The sequence below is a fragment of the Leucoraja erinacea genome, chromosome 1 (assembly GCF_028641065.1).
Source record: "Leucoraja erinacea ecotype New England chromosome 1, Leri_hhj_1, whole genome shotgun sequence".
In the NCBI taxonomy this organism is placed as follows: domain Eukaryota; kingdom Metazoa; phylum Chordata; class Chondrichthyes; order Rajiformes; family Rajidae; genus Leucoraja; species Leucoraja erinaceus.
Window position 1 is genome coordinate 124385312 of NC_073377.1, and position 21892 is coordinate 124407203.

General features: G+C 43.6%; 2 protein-coding genes across 6 annotated transcripts in view; both read right to left on the reverse strand.

Moving 5' to 3' along the window:
- The window catches only part of LOC129701593 (myosin-13-like), a 125631-nt gene extending 115858 nt beyond the window's left edge, over window positions 1-9773 (reverse strand). For all 4 annotated transcript variants that reach the window (XR_008724218.1, XM_055642879.1, XM_055642873.1 and 1 more), the window contains exons 1-2: window positions 7470-9773; window positions 979-1145 (exon numbers count right to left, since the gene is read on the reverse strand). Coding sequence is in view for 3 of the 4 variants with exons in the window: in XM_055642879.1 (XP_055498854.1) it covers window positions 979-1145; window positions 7470-9773 (2471 nt within the window). In the remaining variant the exon portion in view is untranslated. The remainder of the gene's footprint in view (window positions 1-978; window positions 1146-7469) is intronic.
- Window positions 9774-9820: 47 nt separating this feature from the next.
- Window positions 9821-21892, reverse strand: part of LOC129701614 (janus kinase and microtubule-interacting protein 1-like) — a 320171-nt gene continuing 308099 nt past the window's right edge. For both annotated transcript variants that reach the window (XM_055642935.1, XM_055642929.1), the window contains 3 exons: window positions 15455-15520; window positions 15116-15157; window positions 9821-10060 (listed from right to left, as the gene is read on the reverse strand). In XM_055642935.1, coding sequence (XP_055498910.1) covers window positions 9821-10060; window positions 15116-15157; window positions 15455-15520 — 348 coding nt within the window. The remainder of the gene's footprint in view (window positions 10061-15115; window positions 15158-15454; window positions 15521-21892) is intronic.

Consider the following 21892-nt stretch of genomic DNA (forward strand, 5'->3'; position numbering starts at 1 on the left):
CTCTTGCAGCTACATCGTGGCGGCTTTGTTTCGGAATTTTAATATACGAAACCTAACATTATGCAGAAGAAGGTTACTCAGCCCATTGCATCTGCACTAGTTTGATCAACAAGCCGTCCCAGAATATTTATTTCCCCATTGAGTGAAATTTACCTTTGAGTTCATGTATTTTTCATGATATTCTGAAGTTCATTCAGAAAGTTAAGGGCCTGTCCCACTTTTGCGACCTTTTTGGCGACTGCCGGCACCCGTCATAGATTGCCGAACATTTTCAACATGTTGAAAATTCAGCGCCGACCAGAAAGACGCTAAGACTCTTTGGGTGACAAGGAGACCTCTCACGACCATATAGGCAATCCCCGGTGACCTCTCACGACCATATAGGCAACCCCCGGTGACCTCTCACGACCATCCAGGCGACCCCTGGCGAAATGTTGCAGGTGTTGTAGCATGTCACCAGGGGGTCGCCTGTATGGTCGTGAGAGGTCGCCAGGGGTTGCCTATATGGTCGTGAGAGGTCGCCAGGGGTTGCCTATATGGTCGTGAGAGGAGTCACCCAAAGAGTCGTAGCGTCTTTCTGGTCGCCACTGAATTTTCAGCATGGTGAACATTTTTGGCGACCTATCGTGTAAGTGGGACGGCCCTTTAAGATTTTCCATGAACAATGATTATTCAAGACAGCAGATTTGGTATTGAATTATTATTTTTAAGAATTTGTTGAGGATAGCTGTCAATGTGATTATATTGATTTCTGCAATCCAGCACATTGAGTCCCACCACGATCCTGATAAGGGAATTGTGCTAGAAATGTCAAGTGAGATTGGTTATGTCATCGGACTGCTGTCTGCAGCCAAAGGCAGAGAATAACAACTGAAATTCAAGAGACCTGTTTGCAGCCGTTTCATTTTCCTAACAGCACCAGTCTGAAACTGTCAGAAACAAGAGAAGCAGAATCAGTAATGTAGCCATTTTCATTACCTTCCTTGTAAAGCAGCCTCTGCCTTTATGAAGTTGCTAATGGTTTCCTTGAGTGTTTTCTCAGACTGTGCAAAGTCCCCCAGCCTCTGGTCAATGGCGTCAATTGTTCGATTGCTGGTCTCCCATTCATCTTGGCTTGTCCTTTTCTTCCTTGCCTCCTCCAGGTCCTGCAATTGCCAGGAGGTACCAATGGTTACGTTTACATTCAGTACATCTGTGCCTTCATCCCTGGGTGAGATAACGGGATAACTAAACTTTTGCACCTTATCGACGGAGGGCTCCATTTGTAGTTGCAGCAAACTGCTGATGCTTTTACTGCAATCAACTGAACCCGAGAAGGGCTTGAGCTGAGGACTCTCCTGCCTCTGAACAGCATGTTATTTTCACACTGAACCAACCTTTGCTGGCAACCTGCTGCTTAAATGCTATCTCCAACAAAGGAGTGAAAACGTCCTTTCATTATTGATGACATTTTCAGTTTCATTGGACAAACCAACTTGTGAAATGGATATACCACTCTAATTTTACAGCGCCAGGGAACTCCAACAATAAACCTTTACTAAGAGCCTTCACATTACCTTAACACAAAGGCTTCCATTTTAAATCAATATTACAATCACACATTTATATATTCCAATCTTTAAAAATAAAGAAATTATTGAAACAGTTTCTCCACAAGAATGATTTCACTTCATACCTTTTAGTTCTGTCATGTTTTATGCGATCGGTATCAATATTGAGAACAAAATAATGTTTAGTGACTACATTATTATTTTGTCAACACAAAATAATGCTGTAAGACAGCAACCAAGAGCGACTGAATGTTGTGCTGGAGAGGGGGCGGAGGGGATAAACCAGGATACTACTTTGGATGAAATATTTTAGCTATGTCTGAATTTATTTCCATTGGCAAGGAGAAGATTGAATGTGGGCACAATTGAGATATTTATACATAACTAATATTCTGATCTTGTGCCTTTCCGGTTTGCGCAGTTTTTCTATTTGCGCAAAAAAAGGTTTGCGGAAGAGCTACGATCTTTCATCAGCTGACTCACCGTTCTCCATTGCTGTGAGTGCAACAAGTTTTATTCCGATCGGTAGTATATTGTAAACGTTAGTGAGGTTTCAAAATTGTAAAACAGCGCGTGCGCTGATCAATCTCCTCTCCTGCCAGTCAGCGGCACATGGATTGGTCTCTTTTCCTGTCACTCCCCTTCCTGCACCATCGCGTCTTTACTGGAGCTGAGGGAAGTTGTGGGTGGCCGGCGGAAGTCTCCACCCGGACACAATTTTCGGAGGCACCGGAAGCGGCCCAGCCCGGCGCGGAGTCTGGGATGTCGCCAAACGGAAAGCGGAAAGTCTAATCCCAGCATAGGAGAGCGTCCAGCACCTGCTATGAGTCCCAAATGTGTCGCCATCGCAACACCCCGCAGCTCCAGCCCCTTCCCCTCTGGTCCCCCTCACTGGCTCCTGCCCCCTCCCCCGTGATACCCCCCCTTTCCCCCATGGCTCTTCCCTGTCTTTTCTCCGAACTCTCCCCCCACGACGCCCCACCAGCCCCCCCCCCCCCCCCCCCCCCCCCACATGCCGGCTGGTGCTTCCGGCCTGAATCTGAGGGCGCCGATGGCTGATGCTCCTCCGGGGCACACAAGAAGGTAGAGGAGCGGCAACCTCGAGATCCTGGGGAGGGAGAGTGGATGGGGTGAGGGGATAGATGGAGAGGAGGGGAGTAGGGAGGGAAGAGTAGTTATGGAGGGAGGGAGTGAGGGAGTGACTGAGGGTAGGGGAAAGGAGAGGTGAGGGAGGGGTTGGGGAGGGTAGGAGGAGAGGGAAAAGAAGAGGGAGGAGGTGAGGAAAGTGGGCGAGGAGGGGGAATAGAGGGAGAGGAGGGGGGAGTAGAGGAGACTGCAAGTGGGGGAAGTAGGGAGTGGGGAATAGAGGGAGAGGAGGGCAGTGGGGGAGGTGAGGAAGGATAGTGGGGTAGGGAGGAGAGAGGCTTTATGGAGGGAGGGTGGGATTGAGGATAGGGGAGAGGAGAGGGAGAGAAAAGTGAGGGAGGGGAGGAGGAGGAGAGGGGAAAGAAGGAAGGTGAAGAGGAGGGGGAGAGAGTGTTAGGGATTAGGGTAAATGAACTGCGCCTGTGTAGTTGGGGGCTATGGGTGAGTGGTGGAATTTTGCGTTGGGGACCAAGCCTCCTGTGTGACAGGGACCCAACGGGTCCCACTTAGTCTAATACAATATTATATGGAGCAGAGATCAAGTCGACAGACGGAACCGTATTTCCCACAGCAGAATTGTCTATAACTGTCCAAGAATTGTCTAAAAATGGGAAGTAATTTACATGTTACTGGCATTTCTAACTCAACATGTAGAGGAACCAACAAGAGAGCAGGCTATTCTAGTTTGGGTATTGAGTAATGAGGAAGGGTTAGTTAGCAATCTTGTTATGCGTGGCCCCTTGGGCAAGAGTGACCGTAATATGGTTGAGTTCTTCGTTAGGATGGAGAGTGACATAATTATTTCAGAAACAAAGGTTATGAACTTAAAGAAAGGTAACTTTGAGGGTATGAGACGTGAATTGGCCAAGATAGACGGGCAAATGATTCTTAAAGGGTTGATGGTGGATATGCAATGGAAGGCATTTAAATAATGAATGGATGAACTACAACAATTGTTCATCCCAGTTTGGCAAAATAATATATCAGGAAAGGTAGTGCATCCGTGGATAACAATGGAAATCAGGGATAGTATCAAAAAAAAAGATGAAGCATATAAATTAGTCAGAAAAAGCAGCCTACCAGAGGACTGGGCGAAATTCAGAGTCCAGCAGAGATGGACAAAGGGCTTAATTAGGAAAGGGAAAATAGATTATGAAAGAAAACTGACAGGAAACATAAAAACTGACTGCAAAATTTTTTATAGATATGTAGAGAAAAGGATTAGTTAAAACAAATGTAGGTCCCTTGCAGTCAGAAACAGATGAATTGATCATGGGGAACAAGGGCATGGCAGACCAATTGAATAACTACTTTGGTTCTGTCTTCACTAAGGAAGACATAAATAATCTGCCGGAAATAGCAGGGTACTGGGGGTCAAATGAGATGGAGGAACTGAGTGAAATCCAGGTTAGCCGGGAAGTGGTGTTAGGTAAATTGAATGGATTTAAGGCCGATAAATCCCCAGGGCCAGATAGGCTGCATCCCAGAGTGCTTAAGGAAGTAGCCCCAGAAATAGTGGATGCATTAGTGATAATTTTTCAAAACTCTTTAGATTCTGAAGTAGTTCCTGAGGATTGGAGGGTAGCTAATGTAACCCCACTTTTTAAAAAGGGAGGGAGAGAGAAAACGGGTAATTACAGACCAGTTAGTCTAACATCGGTAGTGGGGAAACTGTTAGAGTCAGTTATTAAAGATGGGATAGCAGCACATTTGGAAAGTGGTGAAATCATTGGACAAAGTCAGCATGGATTTACAAAAGGTAAATCATGTCTGACAAATCTTATAGAATTTTTCGAGGATGTAACTAATAGAGTGGATAAGGGAGAACCAGTGGATGTGTTATATCTGGACTTTCAGAAGGCTTTCGACAAGGTCTCACATAAGAGATTAGTATGCAAACTTGAAGCACACGGTATTGGGGGTTCAGTATTGATGTGGATAGAGAACTGGCTGGCAGACAGGAAGCAAAGAGTAGGAGTAAACGGGTCCTTTTCACAATGGCAGGCAGTGACTTGTGGGGTATCGCAATGCTCAGTGCTGGGACCCCTGCTATTTACAATATATATTAATGATTTGGACGAGGGAATTGAATGCAACATCTCCAAGTTTGCGAATGACACAAAGCTGGGGGGCGGTGTTAGCTGTGAGGAGGATGATAGGAGGCTGCAGGGTGACTTGGATAGGCTGGGTGAGTGGGTAAATGCATGGCAGATGCAGTATAATGTGGATAAATGCGAGGAAAAAACAGGAAAGTAGACTATTATCTGAATGGTGGCCGTTTAGGAAAAGGGGAGATGCAACGAGACCTGGGTGTCATGGTACACCAGTCATTGAAAGTAGGCAGAAGGTACACAAAATTGCTGGAGAAACTCAGCGGGTGCAGCAGCATCTATGGAGCGAAGGAAATAGGTGACGTTTCGGGCCGAAACCCTTCTTCAGACTGATGGGGGGAGAAGGAAGGAAAAAGGGAGGAGGAGGAACCCGAGGGCGGAAGTATGGGAGGAGATACACAAAATTGCTGGAGAAACTCAGCGGGTGCAGCAGGCAGTGAAGAAAGCGAATGGTATGTTAGCATTCATAGCAAAAGGATTTGAGTATAGGAGCAGGGAGGTTCAACTGCAGTTATACAGGGTCTTGGTGAGTATTGCGTACAGTTTTGGTCTTCTAATCTAAGGAAAGACATTCTTGCCATAGAGGGAGTTCACCAGACTGATTCCTGGGATGTCAGGACTTTCATATGAAGAAAGGCTGGATAGACTCGGCTTGTACTCGCTAGAATTTAGAAGATTGAGGGGGGATCTTATAGAAACTTACTAAATTCTTAAGGGGTTGAACAGGCTAGATGCAGGAAGATTGTTCCCAATGTTGGGGAAGTCCAGAACAAGGGGTCACAGTTTAAGGATAAGGGGGAAGTCTTTTAGGAGCGACATGAGAAAAACATTTTTTAACACAGAGAGTGGTGAATCTCTGGAATTCTCTGCCACAGAAGGTAGTTGAGGCCAGTTCATTGGCTATATTTAAGAGGGAGTTAGATGTGGCCCTTGTGGCTAAAGGGATCAGGGAGTATGGAGAGAAGGCAGGTACAGAATTCTGCGTTAGATGATCAGCCATGATCATATTGAATGGCATTTCAGGCTCGAAGGGCCAAATGGCCTACTCCTGCACCTATTTTCTATGTTTCTATAACTCCTCCCCACCTCTCTCCCAGGGAAGTGGAAGGAAACTGGTGCACTCAGAGGAACTCCACGCAGTCACAGGAAGAATATGTAAACTCTACACAGGTAGCTCCAGAGGTTAGGATTGAAACTATGACAAGACTCCACTCGCTGCGCCACATCAAATCATACAGCACGGAAACGGCCCCCTAGGGCCAACCTATCCATGCCAACCAAAATGCCCCATCTACACGAGTTCCACCTGCCCGCAATTGGCCCATATCCCATTAAACCTAACCTATCCATGTACCTGTACAAATGTGTTTCAAATTGGGGTTGAAGAAGACCAAATGCTTAAGAGAATATTCATCTTTCCAATGTCATTGACAGGCTATGTCATCTTTTCCTGCACCATGTGTCTAAACTGAATGCCAGAGCTGTGTGAGTCTGTAAACCTTGCCCACACTAAGCCCATGGCTGCAATGCATAGGAGACATTTTACTGCCTTCCTCACAGGCACCTGGAACCAGCTAGATGGTCTCCAGGGTCTATGTTGATTGCAGGCATCCATCTCACAATTTGCCACCTTGCAGATTAGAGTCAGAGTCATACAGTGTACAAACAGGCCCATGGCCAAATCTGCTCAAACCGGCCAACATGCCCCATCTCCACTTATCCCACCTGGTTTTGGCCCATATCCCTCCAAAACTATCCCCTCCATGTATCTGTCTAAATATTTCTTAAACGTTGTGATAGTACCTGCCACAACTGCCTCCTCTGGCAGCTTGTTCCATATACCTACTGCCCTTTCTTTTAAAAAAAGTTGCCTCTCAGGTTCCTTTTAAATCCCCCCCACCTTAAACCCAATATTCTCAGGTTCTTGATTCCCCTACTCTGGGTAAAAGGCTGCATTTACCCTATCTATTCTGCTCATGATTTTGTACACTATAAGATCACCCCTCATCCTCTGGCGCTCCAAGAAATAAAGTCCAAGCCTGCTCAACCTCTCCCTGGAGCTCAGGCTCTTGACTCCAGGCAACATCCTCATAAATGTTCTATGCACCCTTTCTATGTTAACAACATCTGTCCTGTAAAAGTGACCAAAACTTAACACATTACTCCAAATGTGGCCTCACCAATGTGCAGGACAACTGTAACATTCCTCCCAATTCTATACTCTGACTGATGAAGGCCAATGTGCTGACAGCTTTATTGACCACCCTTCTACTTACTAGATGATACCACTTTCATGCAACAATGTACCTGCACTCCTAGATTCCCCTGCTCCACAACACTCCTCAGAGCCCTACCATTCACTCTGTAGGTCCTGCTCTGGTTTGGCTTCCCAAAGTACAACACCTCACACTTCTGTGCATTAAACTCATTTAACTATTCCTCAGCCCACCTGCCCAACCGATTAAGATCCTGCTGGAATTTTTGATAACCCAACCGATCCCTCAAAATGTCCCTCTGCAACAAATGCAGTATCCAGAGCCATATTCAACAATAAGACAGCGCTTATGTCTTTTCAGAAGGCCAGGCTCCAAAGTTTAGATCTGTTCTCCATGCCATCGTTCTCAGACCCCAAATCCTTGGCCCCGTAACATCTTGCACCTACCTGTTCTAAATCCTGAATTCTGGCCAGCAGCAGTGAGTGCTCCTCCTGCAGAGATCGCAGAGCTGCCTCTTTGGTGTACAGCTCTCCCGTCAAAGTTTGTGACTGTTGACATTCCTCTTTAACCATGGCCTCCAAAGAGACGGCCAACTGAGACTCTTTGGCGAGCTGGGTTTCAAGTGCTTTCTTTTCTTGCTGAAGAGCAGTTTCTACTTTCCTTATTTCACTCCACTTTTCCTCTGCCTCTTCAAGTTTTCCCTTCAGGCTCTTCACATTCTCTTCAGAAACTTCAATTTCTTTTATCCTCTTTTTCAACTGCATTTCGAGATTTTGCTTTGCTGCTTGGCAGATGGACTCTTTGACCTCGAGCTCTTCAATCTTTTTAAGCTCTGCTGTTATATTTGCTTGTTCCTTTCTCTTCAAAATGTCAAGCTCATCAAACTCTCTGATTTTCTTTTGAAGTTTTGCCTCCAGATCAGCTTTGGTGATCTCCAATTCCTTTATCCTGTCTCTCTGACATCGTGTTTGCACTTTAACTTCCCTCTCAAAGTTTTCAAGGCTGGAACACTTTGTTTTCCAACGATGCAGTTCTTCACTCATCCCACGCTGTTTGACACCCAACTCTTCATTGCGTTGGGCCAGCCTTCCCTGCGTCTCTTCCATTGCTTTCAGAAGAGTATCCTGGTTGGAAATCCTTGCCTGAAATTTCTCCTCACTTTCTTCTTTCATAACAAGCAGCTTCTCCATGCGTGTTATTTTTTCTTGTAAGTTCCTGGTCTCTCCTTCCTGCATTTCTCCCACCAGCTCTTCCAGCATCCTATTTCGTTCCTGCAACTTCCTCTCAGATTCCTTTTGCTGCCTTTGCTGCTCTTGAAGTTCACCAATCTCCTCAGTTAAATGGTCGGCTTCATCTTTTAAGTGATCCAGTTCTTTGCTCTTCGCACTCAGCTCCATTTCAAACCTGCTTCTCATTTTCACGATGAATCCCGCCTGGTCTATTTCAGCCTCAGTCTTTCTGCTCAACTCAGCTTTGAGCTCTGCCTTTTCCTGAAGAAATTCCGGAGAGCACTCCTGCCTTTCGTGAACCAGGCTCTCTGCCCTCTTGGCACTTTGTTTCATTTCTTCCATTGACTGCAAGGTTTTTCTTAAAGCTTCATCTTTCTCCTCAAGACGTTTCCTCAGACTCTTAATTTTGCCACTTTGCTTTCCTTCTACTCGTTTGAACTGTTCATTCATTTGCTGCTCAAATTGCTCCCAGTCTCGGACCGTTTTTTCCAGATCTGAACATTGCTTTTTTAATTTTAACTCACAGCTCACTCTCTCTTCCAGATCCCCCTTTAATTTGTCAGTCTTTAATTCAAGTCTTTTTCTGCATTCTGCTAACTCTTCAATTTTCTGAAGCAGATCTCTGTTCATTGCCTCTAGCTGGCCATGAGCATCATCCCGCTCCTTGATCTCATCAAACAAAAGTTTGATTTGCTCCTGGTACTCTTCCTCAGACCTTTCCTTGTCTATCTGTAGTTGCTCCACCTGGTTGTACCTCTCCTCCAACTTGTGTTCAATATCTTCCTTCTGCTTCATCAATTGACCCAACTTGGCACAGCGTGAGCTAAGAAGCCTCTGATTCTCCTGGCTTTGCAAAAGTCGGGCTTCAAGATCCTTGATGGTGTCTGTCTGCTCCTTCTCACTCATATCTTTAAGCTTTAAAAGTCCCTCTAAATTCTTGACTCTTTGAAGAAGCTCTGCTTTGGCACTGTCTTTATCCTGACCTTCCTCGTCACTGCTTTGGGAATCCAGTGATTCTAGCTCCCTCACAGAGGCCAGCTTTCCTTTAAGAGCGTCACACTCAAAATGAAGCTGATGGCACGAAACCTCCATCTCCATCAACTTTTTCTTCAGCGTTGCTGCCTCCTCTTTACTGCCCTCATACTGAATCACATACTCCTTTAATTTCTCTTCAAGAATTTTCTGATTGTCATCAGCTTCACTCCCTTTGAATTCAGGCTCTGCTAAACGTAGTAAATTCATTAATTTTAAAATATAATCTTCAAGTTCTGCTATTCTGTCACCTCTGCATTTGTTTTCCTCTTTCAATTTGATCAGGTACTCTTGTAAAGTTTTTGTATTTAAATCAGCCAATAGTTCCCCTGGAAAAGATCCAGAATGTTTTCTTTTCCCAGGTGATGGGGAAGCCAACAGTTGTTCCTCTGAAGTGTGTAACTCCTGTAATTGTTTCCGGCTCTTGTCTTTAGCATCTTGCTGTTTGTCTTTATCTCTCTGTGATTTTTTAAGTTTGCCCTCCATCATTCCCAAATCAGCAAATTTGAATTTTTTTTCTAATACTTCTAGGTAGTTTAAAAACTAATTGTCGTCAGAATGGTCTTCCATCTCATTGAACAGATATGCATTTGAAAAATTTGAATGGAATCTTCCGACGTGGATTTAACATGTGTGCATATATCGGTTTTCTGCTTGTGTTCCAGTTTGTCTCTAATAGAAGCTCGGAGTTTGGACAATGCCTCCACTGCAATGTATTCTTGTTGCTTTGTACACTTTGAGATTTGCCCTGTTGGCTTGGCGTTCCCTCTTGTTGCCTAATCATGGAAAGAATGAAGTACAACACGGGTATTAAATGGATGTCAGCATTTTGAGAGATTCACTTTTTTTGACAAACTGTACATTTTTGAGAATACTCTTTTGAGAATCGGACAGAAAATATTTTAGTTTAGTTTATTACTTGAGGTACAGCATGGAAACAGTCCCTTCAGCCCACTGAGTTCACGGCAAACAATGATCACCAATACACTAGCCCTATCCTACACCCTAGGGGCAATTTACAGAAGCCAATTGACCCGCAAACCTACAAAGAGACAAAGACTTAAAGACTTTAAGATTTTTGCCTTTCATCACAGTGAGGAGGTGCCTGGTGAACTCACTGTGGTGGATGTTAAACTTGTGTTTATTGTGTTTTTGTTATTTTTATTATATGTATGACTGCAAGGCAACAACATTTCGTTCAGACCGAAAGGTCTGAATGACAATAAAGGATACTTTGACTTTGACTTTGCACGTCCTTGGAATGTAGGAGGAAAGCTGAGCACCCGATATATCACAGGGCGAAGGTACAAACTCCATACAGACAGCACCCATAGTCAGAATCAAACCCATGTCTCTGGCGCTGCAAGGCAGCAACACTACTGCTGTACCACCATGCTGCCCAAAACTTCATTCTTCCAAACGTTTATACAGTTTCCTTCTGCAAGCCATGATACAGTAGCAGCTCTTTCAGTGATCTCATTAAAGTGCATTAGCTGTTCCTTTTTTAATCTGTGACTATGTTAAAGAACATTCTTAATAGGTACTGATAGAGCTCATTTCTAAATTATGTGATATGGTTCATTTAACTGAACTCAATACAACAAAACATAAAAGCTTTGCACTGACAATTCAAGATCTCTGATACTTGCATGCAAGACTGTGAGTGGACCAAGAATTTTACAAGTTCAAGGATAAGGGTTTCAGAAATATGATCTCCACAATCAGAGGGGGCAGAGAGACGTGAAAAGCTATGTGGGGGCAGTGGGGTTTAGAAAGGTTGAGGCCAGACTTTCTTAAAAAGCCAGGATCCATTTGGGCTCTTGCTGGCTCCCAGATCACTGGAAAAGACATATTCTGTTCAACATTTCACCCTGCTTTCACGACCTTCCCTAATCAGAAGCCGTGGATGAGCAGAGAGGTCATACTCCTGCTGAAGGCACGCGATGCCGCTTTTAGATCTGGCGACGCTGAGGGATACAGCTCATCCAGGGCCAACCTGAAAAAGGGAATTAGGAACGCTAAACTCAATCACAAACGGCAGATCGAGGAGCATTTCCAAAACAACTCCGACCCCAGACGCATGTGGCAAGGCATCAAATCCATTGCCGACTACCATAAAGTTAACCTCCCCCCAGACAAGGCCTCCCTTCCTGACAAGCTAAACTACTTCTATGCTCGTTTCGACCAGGACAACAAAACACCAGCCATCCAAGCTGCCCCACCCCCGAACGAACAACCCCACAGTCTCTCCACCTCTGCTGTACAAGGTGCACTGAGCAAAGTGAATGAGCACAAAGCTGCCGGCCCCGATGGCATCCCTGGGCGTGTGCTCAGGGCATGTGCTGGACAACTATCCCTGGTCTTCACTGACATTTTCAATCTCTCACTGGCCCAGGGTGTCGTCCCCACTTGCCTCAAGACATCAACCATCGTGCCAGTTCCCAAACAATCAGCCTCAGGGAGTCTCAACGATTTCCGCCCAGTGGCACTCACCCCTGTCATCGCAAAGTGCTTTGAGCGGCTGATCTTGGCTCACCTCAAAGCCAGCCTCCCCCCCACACTGGACCCCCATCAGTTTGCCTACCGGACCAACAGGTCTACAGAGGACGCCATATCGGCGGCCCTACACTCTGCCCTGACCCACCTGGACAGCAATAACACCTACATCAGGATGCTGTTCATTGATTTCAGCTCCGCCTTTAACACTGTCATCCCCGCCAGCTTGATCACCAAACTCAGCGGACTTGGCATCTCCACCTCCCTCTGCAATTGGACACTGGATTTCCTCACCAACAGACCGCAGTCTGTTAGAATCAACAACCTCACCTCCTCCACTATAACACTGGACACCGGCGTGCCACAGGGCTGTGTGCTCAGCCCTCTCCTCTACTCCCTCTTCACCCATGACTGCATCCCTAAGAATGGCTCCAACGCCATCATTAAGTTTGCCGATGACACCACGGTGGTAGGACTGATCAGTGACAACGACGAGTCAGCCTACAGGGATGAGGTCCAGCACCAGCACCTGACAGCCTGGTGTGCCAACAATAACCTCGTCCTCAACTCCAAGAAGACAAAGGAAATTATTGTTGACTTCAGGAAGATCAGAGGGGGCAGACATACCCCCATCCACATAAACGGGACTGAGGTGGAGCGCGTCTCCAACTACAAATTCCTCGGGGTACACATCTCGGAGGATCTGTCCTGGTCCCTCAATACCACCAAATTGATCAAAAAGGCGCAGCAGCGCCTTTACTTCCTGAGGAGGCTCAAGAAAGCTCACCTGTCCCCCCAGATCCTGACCAACTTTTACCGCTGTACCATCGAAAGCATCCTGACCACCTGCTTCACGGTACGGTACAGCAGTTGCACCGTAGCGGACAGGAAGGCACTACAACGGGTGGTGAAAACCGCTCAGTACATCATCGGTGCCCCGCTCCCTGCCATGGATGCCCTCCACCGAAAACGGTGTCTGAGACGGGCTGGGAAAATCATCAAGGACCCCTCCCACCCTAACCATGGACTGTTTGCCCTCCTCCCATCAGGGAGGCGGTACAGGAGCCTCAGGTCTCGCACAAGCAGGCTGAGGAACAGCTTTTTCAACAACACTATTACACTGCTGAACTCGGAGTCCTGTCGCTAGATATCTTTAGTCTTTCCCATTTGTATACAGTATTTGCCTATGTACCAGTTTTTTTCTAATCCGTCCACATTCCACACATTGTTAACCAGTACTCTTTTACTCTATTGTATGCTTATTCTGTATTTTTATTTTCTACTTCTACTATCTTGCACTATGACTATGACCAGACGCTAAACTGCATTTCGTTGTACCTATACTTGTATCTGTGCAATGACAATAAAGTTGAATTGAATTGAATTGAACTCAAGGTGATCAATGAATTTTAATTTGGCCTCTCAAATGAGCATTGGAAACCTGACCAAGTGTGAAGCCTGAACAATAGGCCCCGACCTCGGGGGATCACAGAGGAGGAGGACTGAACTTTCTGATGCCTTTTCCCCACAGTGGAATATTTTGATTCTGCTGTGGGGGGACGTTCATGTTGAATTCCATAATGTGTTGTGTCATTTATATATTTTTTTATTTTTCTATGGATGTACGGAAACTTAATTATTTCTTCTATGTAAAGCACTTTGGTTTCAACGCAAGTTGATTTAAATGTGCCCAATAATTTAAATTTACTTACTTACTTACTTACTTTCTTACTAAGTGTCCAAGTGCTGCACCTCATCATAGTGGGACACTGCATGTCCCAGTATCCATTGGCAAATGACTATGAAACTTGTGCACTTTTTGGACATATATTCTTATTGAAGAAAGGTCTTGACCCGACACATCACCCATTCCTTCTATCCAGTGATGCTCCCTGGCCAGCTAAGTTACTCCAGCATTTTGTGTCTATCTTCGGTATAAACCAGCATCTGCAGCTCCTTCCTACACACTACATCTTTAATCACCATCCCCACTCCCTGTCAATTCTCACCAAAGCAGACCTCTCCTGCTTCATATAATGGTATCAGTTTTTAGAGACCTCACCTTTTTGCATTAGAATAACCTGCAATACATCAGTTCTCAACATAAACATTTCTTAAGTAGCTATACTCATCAGAAGGGGAATTCTGGACACTGGTTATTGGATCAGAAATATTATCTCTGATCTGAATGGGTGGAACACTTAATGAAAACATCAAGAATAAAAATAAGACTCATGGCGAATTTAGAAGGTTTATTCGGGTTGTGATTAATGTAGATCAGTACGTAAGTTCAATAGTAAAACAATTTAATGGTGCAGCAAATGTCCCAATCTCTATTAATGGTGCCGAAGGGGAAATGATTGAGAGCTTCAAGTTTCTTGGTCTGAACATTACCAATGATCTGTGATGGTCAGTAGACAACAGACAATAGGTGCAGGAGAAGGCCATTCGGCCCTTCGAGCCAGCACCGCCATTCAATGTGATCATGGCTGATCATCCACAATCAGTACCCCGTTCCTGCATTCTCCTCATATCCCTTCACTCCTCTATCTTTAAGAGATCTATCTAACTCTCTCTTGAAAGCCTCCAGAGAATTGGCCTCCACTGCCTTCTGAGGAAGTGAATTCCACAGATTCACAACTGTGTGTGAAAAACACAGCCACGCTGAAGTGACAGCCAACAAGGCACACCAATACTTCTACTTCCTTAGGGACTGAGGACATTTGCTATGTTTCCAATGACTCTCACAAATTCCTATGGATGCACCATATAAAACATACTGTAAGTTTGTATTGGGTTGGGAACACCTCTGCCCAATACCACAAGAAATTGCAGAGTTGTGGTGTGCTCTAGTCCACCACACAGACCCGATACCCACCGATGACTCTATCTACACTGTCTCGGAAAAGCAGCCAACATAATCAAAGGTATGTCCCACCCTGTTCATTCCTTCTCCCTGCTCTCGTCAGGCAGAAGGTACAGAAGCTTGAAAGCAAGCACCACTTGACTCAAGTACAGCTTCCTCTCCTATGTTATCAGGCTTATGAACTTCTTCCATTAACTGGGGTACTGTACGATTTACCTCTATCACATTGCGAACATTGGACTTGGTCTTTGGAATTGATGCACTTCAATGCTGAGAACTATATTCTGCCCTCTGCATTTTCCACTTTGCTCTACCTATTGGCCTTGTGTTTGACTTGATTGTATTTAAATATATATATTATCTAATTTTATTGGATGGTATACAAAGCAAAGTTTTGTTACTGCACCTCAGTACTTGTGATAATAATAAACCTGAACGGATTGCGTTATAAGAAGTAATAGCCACTAACCTGTGCTTCTGAAGACTGGCTTTCAGGGCCAGAGAATAAAAGCTAAGGAGAAAAACAGAAATAAAAACAAAAACTGAAAACATAAACATAAATCAGAACGTAAAGGTAACAAGTGGGATAGGGGAGAAGAAAGGTTTAAAGAAGAGAAAAATATTAGTTCGAGATGAAAGCCTTCTAATGTAAGTAAACAAACTTTTCTTCCTGCAGACGATAATCAGCGAATATTTTAAAGTTTTAAATAATAGATTTATGCACAATGAAATAACTGCTGAAAATCCATTTTAAAATTAGATAATGATTTTATAATAATAACATTGTAAATTACTATCACAGGCTCACCTTTTCTTCTATTTCTTTGATTTGCCTTTTCTGGATTTCTATCTTGTCTTCCAGTTCTCTAATTCTCTGCAAGAGATATCAACCTGTTAGGAACTACATAGCAGATCCTATAAGTTGCAAATGCCAATATAACAACCAAAATCTATTCCTACATCATCATTACTCCAATAGGTTTACAGGGGGAAATATGTTATACATTTATAGTTTTATATAAAATATTTTAATTGTCCATTTTCTACATTAACTGCAAAATAATTGGAGATTTCTCAACAGTAGAGTATTAATTTACTTGAGAGGTATATTTCCTTATTCAGAGGTATGAAGTGTTATTGTAAACAGCACCAGAATCAATTGTGAGCAAACATTTGGAAATATAGTACCACAAATTGGCCTTCAATATGATCAAAACTTTCTTTCTTAAACAGTCTTTTAGAAAGACCTTTATATTAGTAATAGCAACCAATGCCCAATTTCAAAGTAAAACCATTTTATTAACAACAGAAAGAGCAAGGGGCTTTCTACCAGGCATACCAAAATGCATTACTACCAGGTTAACACAATCGTGTTCTGTGCTCTGAAAAATTGGAGATTTAAGTAGATAATCTGTCTGGGAACAAAGGCCAGTGCCCTCACCAGCTGCTTAGCTAAAAACCACTCAAGTGTTGAAACAAATGCAATTGTATTTTAAGCCGTGTTTTTTTTTCCTTTCTGGGTCTAAAACCGTGCTAATGCCCTGGACAAGAGGAGCAAACATTGCAACAATATGAATAGCAGCTTCTTCAGGCAAAAAGGCCTTGTTTCTTTTCAAGAGCAGAATACACATCTATCAGTCAGAACAGTTAAACTAACCAACCTTTCTTGTCTGCTTTCGCTCCCTCTGCCTCCAAGTCTCGTGTCCAACGATGATTTTGTTCAAACAGACACAAGCACAAACAATCTCCTCGTGCACCTCCGGACCAGGAAGCTCATGTGCACAGAGTTGCCATGGGAACACAAGCTTAGAGCAAAGGTAAATAATCACCCTCACAATTGTTACAGTGCAAGGAATGCACTTGGTCATTATTAAGTTTAATGAGAGGTGTGTTCCCATATTCCTGAAAACAGGCAAGGCAATTCAACAGCTGATGAAGGGTTACAACAATATTTTACTGTAAAATAAGTAAAGAATAAAGAATGGTCCTGTTAATATTTCAGATCTGTATTACAGTAATCCTTATGACATCCTTTGTTAAAGTCATAGAGTCATACAACATGGTAACGGGCCCTTCTTCCCAACTTCTCCACGCTGACCAAGATGCCCCATCTACATTAGCCCCACCTGCCTGCATTTGGCCCATATCCTTCAAAACCTCACCTGTCCAAATGTTTTTTAAATGTTGTGATAGTACGTGCCATGTACCCACCACCTTTGCAGCTCGTTCCATATACCCACCACCCTTTGTGTAAAAAAGTTACCCCTCAGGTACCAATTAAATCTTTCCCCACTCAACTTAAACCTATGTCCTCTGGTTCTTGATTCCCCTACTCTGGGTAAAAGGCTCTGTGCATTTATCCTATTATTCCCCTCATGAACGTATACACCTTTACAAGAACTCCACTCAACAAGGACCAAAGTCCTACCCTGCTCAACCTCTCTCTATAGCTCAGGCCCTCGAGTCCCGACAATATCCTTGTATATCTTCTCTGCATCCTTTCCAACTTAACAATATATTTCCTATAACACGGTGATCAAAACAGAACACAATACTCCAACTGTAGCCTCACAAGTGCATTGTGCAGCTGTAGCATAACATCCCAGCTTCTATACTCAAAACCCTGACTGATGAAGGCCAAAGTGCCAAAGCCTTCTTGTCAAGTCAAGTCAGATTTATTTGTCATGTATTCGTTGAGTGAAATGACTACCCTATCTACCTTTGATACCACATTTAAGCAAATATGCCATTGTACTCCTGGATCATCCTGGAACAACGCTCCCCAGAGCCCTGCATTTTACTATCAAGGTCCTTCCCTGGTTAGATTTCCCAAAATGCAACACCTCACATTTATCTGCACTAGACTCCATTAACCATTTCATTGTCCACTAGCCCAACTGACGAAGGTCATGCTGCAATCTTTGATAACCATGTTTGCTATCTACAATACTGCTCACTTTAGTAGCAAACTTACTAATCGTACCTTGTACAATGTCATTGTTGATGTAAACCACAAATAGCAATGTTCCCAGCACTGATCCTTCAGGCTCACCACTAGTCACAGGCGTCAAGTCCATAAAACAACCTTCCACCATCACCCTCGGCTTCCTTGCATGAAGCTAATTTCCTATCCAGTCGGCTAGCTCTTCTTGGATCCCATGCGATCGAACCTTCCAGAGCAGCCTAGCTTGCAGAACCTTGTCAAATGTCTTGCTGAAATCCACATAGACAATGTCTAGAGCTCTGCCCTCATCACCTTTTTTGGTTACATCTTCAAAAAAATGTAATCAGATTTGTGAGACATGATCGCCCACTTACAAAACAATGCTGACTATCCCGAAACAGCCCAAGTCAATCTCAACTCTGAAATTAAAACTCTGTGCAGACTTCTCAATAACGTTTCTTTCACATACTTGTGTATACCACTAGCAGTAGGATCACCATAAAATATCTGTTTCGTGAAACAGTAAAAATGCAATTTTTTAAAATATTTCTTCTTTAATTGTTTTTAATGTCTGTATTGTTAACTGTTTTGCCACAGCTGTATTTCCACAAACAATGATTTGGAATTTTTTCAATGATCACTAAGTCAATCTGACCAGTTGCCAACAGAATAATATTTATCAGATTCACTTCTTATCAGATTTATCATATTTATCAGTACCCACAGACAAATTAATGTACATTAATATTGTCCTTGGGAGTCAACAGAATCACACTCTGGAAGTAGGTGTCAGCATTACAACTTCACAGTCCAGCTGACAGCAATGCATATTGCAGTTATAAACAGGCCCTTGGTTCACTGAGTACCTGCCAGCTACCAATCCCCCATTTGCACTAATACTGTGTTAATCATGAATCATTTTTATTTGCTCCACCTTCTCATCAGCAATTTACAAAATCCTTTCCAGGTGATAACAGGCAAACACTCAACACAAGCCTTGAATCAAATTTGGGGTTAGCCTGAACTGGACTTAACACTCACTCTTTTCAATGCACCCACCAACCATGTCACTTGGACAGATAGCTTTCAGGCAAACAAAACAAGTTCCCCCAAATAGCACTAAGGTGGTCAAGTGAGCAAAGTATTTTCTCAGGGTATCCCTGTCTTCTGGAATACACACCTGATTTACAACGACACTGTTCTGTACCTCTTTCACCATCTCAATGTCACAGTCAATGTTTCATTCGGGAGTCTTCCATTCATTATTAACTTGATGTGTTCTGCTTCATATTGTTAAAGATAATGTCCTCTGTTACCTGACCCTTTTCACTCTCAGTTGAATCAAAATGTTAGTTGCCTTCAATAAAAGTAATCACAGTCATTATTTATCAGATTACAGATACTGACCTATCCCTCGTCTGTGCTAATTCCCCATAGCCCTCCTCAAATCCCTGTACTCTTTTAAAAAATGGATATTTCCTTTGCAGACTTGCAGTATAGTTAAATTAAATTAGAGGTAAATTCTGAAGTGTTTATGATTTGGTTTAATTACTTAAATATCTGTAGTTGTTTTCTTGATCAACATGCCCCCAAGCACAAATCACTGCTGTACACCACTCGGCAGAGCGAACAAGAGATGCTAAATAATACAACTGGTGATGGTGCTCTCCAAGAGAGTGTTGTATCTTGCAGCTGATGTGGCTGGGGATCTTTCATCTGAAAAGTCCATTCAGTTCAGTTTAGTTTCATGTCACATAGTACTGAGGTACAGTAAAAAGCTTTTGATGCATGCTAACCAGTCAGCAGAAAGACAATACATGAATACAATTGCCGTTTAAAGTGTATAAATACATAAGGGAATAATGTTTAGTGGAAGGTAAAGCAAAGTCAAATCAAGGATCGTCCAAGGGTCACCAAAGAGGTAGTCAGTAGTTCAGCACTGCTCTCTGGTTGTGGTTGGATGATTCAGTAGCCAGTGTTATTTTTATTCCAGTCTTTTGCTTTCTGTCCTTTAACCAATTCCCAGTCCTTTACAATATATTCTATGAGCTCTAACCTTTTGTGGGACTTCATTGAAAGCTTTCTGAAAATCTAAATACATAACATTGCCTGGTTCTCTCCAATCTATTCTAGTAACCACATCCCCAGAGAACTCCAAAAGATCAGTCAAACACATCTCCTTAAATGGGAATGAATTTAAGGAGTTCCAATGTGGCCGAATGATACGAGAAGCCCCACTGTGAGAATTTTATGCCCAATTCAGACCTTTTACTTCGCCGTTGGATAGGATAAAGGCTTTGAATCAGTCCAGTCCTTGTCCTGCATTCTTCCAGATTAGCCATATAGAGCAGTTTTTAATCAATATAGAGCATTTTAATCTAATATAGAGCCGTTTTTAATCAATTCTCAGAAAAAAATCTTCCTTGAAGTAAACTAAAACTCACATCTGCTGCCATCTAGAAGGGCAGAGGTAGAGTGGGGACACCATCACTTCCAGGATGCCCTCCAGGCCACGTACCACCTCAGATTGTACAAACTCTCCCACTCCTTCTTGGAGATGGGTTAATTTTCATAAACCCGCTCCTTAACACCACATTAGGGGTGCCTTCAGCCCAGGACGTTCAAAAAGCCAAAGGGAGACTTTTCAAGGCCACAATAGATTAACAATAAATGTTTAGCCTTCCCAATGGCATCCAGGATAAATGTTGACAAGCCAAGGGCAGACAGGGCAGGGAAGACAAGGGACAAGGAGGTAAAGTCCAACAAATATTTTTAAGAATGACTTTGAAAATGATCACGGTGGTGTGGTCAGCTGTACCTGACCAGCGACACCCAGCTCCATTATCTAGAGATTCAGTAATATTTCACTGGCAATAACATTGCTCAGCGGGATTATTCAGATAATTAATGAATATCCTTATGTTGTTAGATGAGCATTAGCAACTTTTGATTTGGGTTCAAATGTAAAAACAGAAAATGCTGTAAACACTCAACGGGTCAGGCAGCATCTGTGGAAATAGACAATAGACAATAGGCAATGGGTGCAGGAGTAGGCCATTCAACCCTTCGAGCCAGCACCGTCATTTAATGTGATCATGGCTGATCATCCCCAATCAGTACCCCGTTCCTGCCTTCTCCCCATATCCCCTGACACCACTATGTTTAAGAGTCGCTATCTTTAAGAGAAAGAGAAACATAATGTACACTTCAGATGGATGATCCGACAATAGAATGTGAAAATCTGCCTGTGACTAGCGGAGTGCGGCAGGGGCCGGTGCTGAGGCCGCTACTCTTCACATTGCATATCAATGATTCGGATGATGGAATTGAAGGCTTTGTGGCTTGCAGATCTTCTTATCGAGTCCACACACATGATTCGAAGTTGTTCAGCCAGAGCTGAACACACTTCTCGGCATCTGCATACAATGGTGTCTGTCTTGTCGCTCCTTGTGTGTGGTGGTGGAAAGTTTGGTGGAAGCAGGGCTGCGACGTGAACGCTCTTTCCTTGACGGTTTGCAGATGATACAAAGATAGGTGGAGGGGCAGGTTGTGCAGAGAAAGCAGGGACTCTGCAGAAGGACTTGGACAGGTTGGGAGAGAGGGCTGAGAAGTGCCAGATGGAATATAGCGCAGCAAAGAATGGAGCCGTGCATTTTGGTAGTAAGAATAAAGGCGTAGACTGTTTTCTGAATGAGGAGAGAATTCAGAAATTGGAGGTGAAAAGGGTCCAGAGAGTGCTGATGCAGGATTCTCAAAAAGTTAACTTGCAAATCGAATCAGTAGTAAGGAAGGCAAATGCAATGCTAGCTCTTATTTCAAGAGGACTCGAATATAAAAACAGGGATGTAATGCTGAAGCTTTATAAAGCACTGGTCAAACCACATTTGGAGTACTGGGAGCAGTTTTGGGCCCCATATCTGAGGAAGGATATGCTACAGTTGGAGAGGGCCCAGAGGAGGTTTACAAGAGTAATCCCAGGAATGATTTATTAATATACGATGGGTGTTTGACGGCACTGAGCCTGTACTCGCTGGGACCAGAGGTCATTGCCTCAGTAAAGGATGTACCTTTAGAAAGCAAAGGAGGAAGAATTTCTTTGTTGAATCTGCGGAATTCATTGCCAGAGAGGTTTGTGGAGGCCAAATCAATGAACATTTTTAAGGCAGAAATTAATAGATTCGTGATTAGTACGGGTGTCAGGGGTTATGGGGAGAAGGCAGGAGAATGGGGTTGAGAGGGAACGATAGATCAGCCATGATTGAATGGCGGAGTAGACATGATGGGCTGAATGGCCTAATTCTG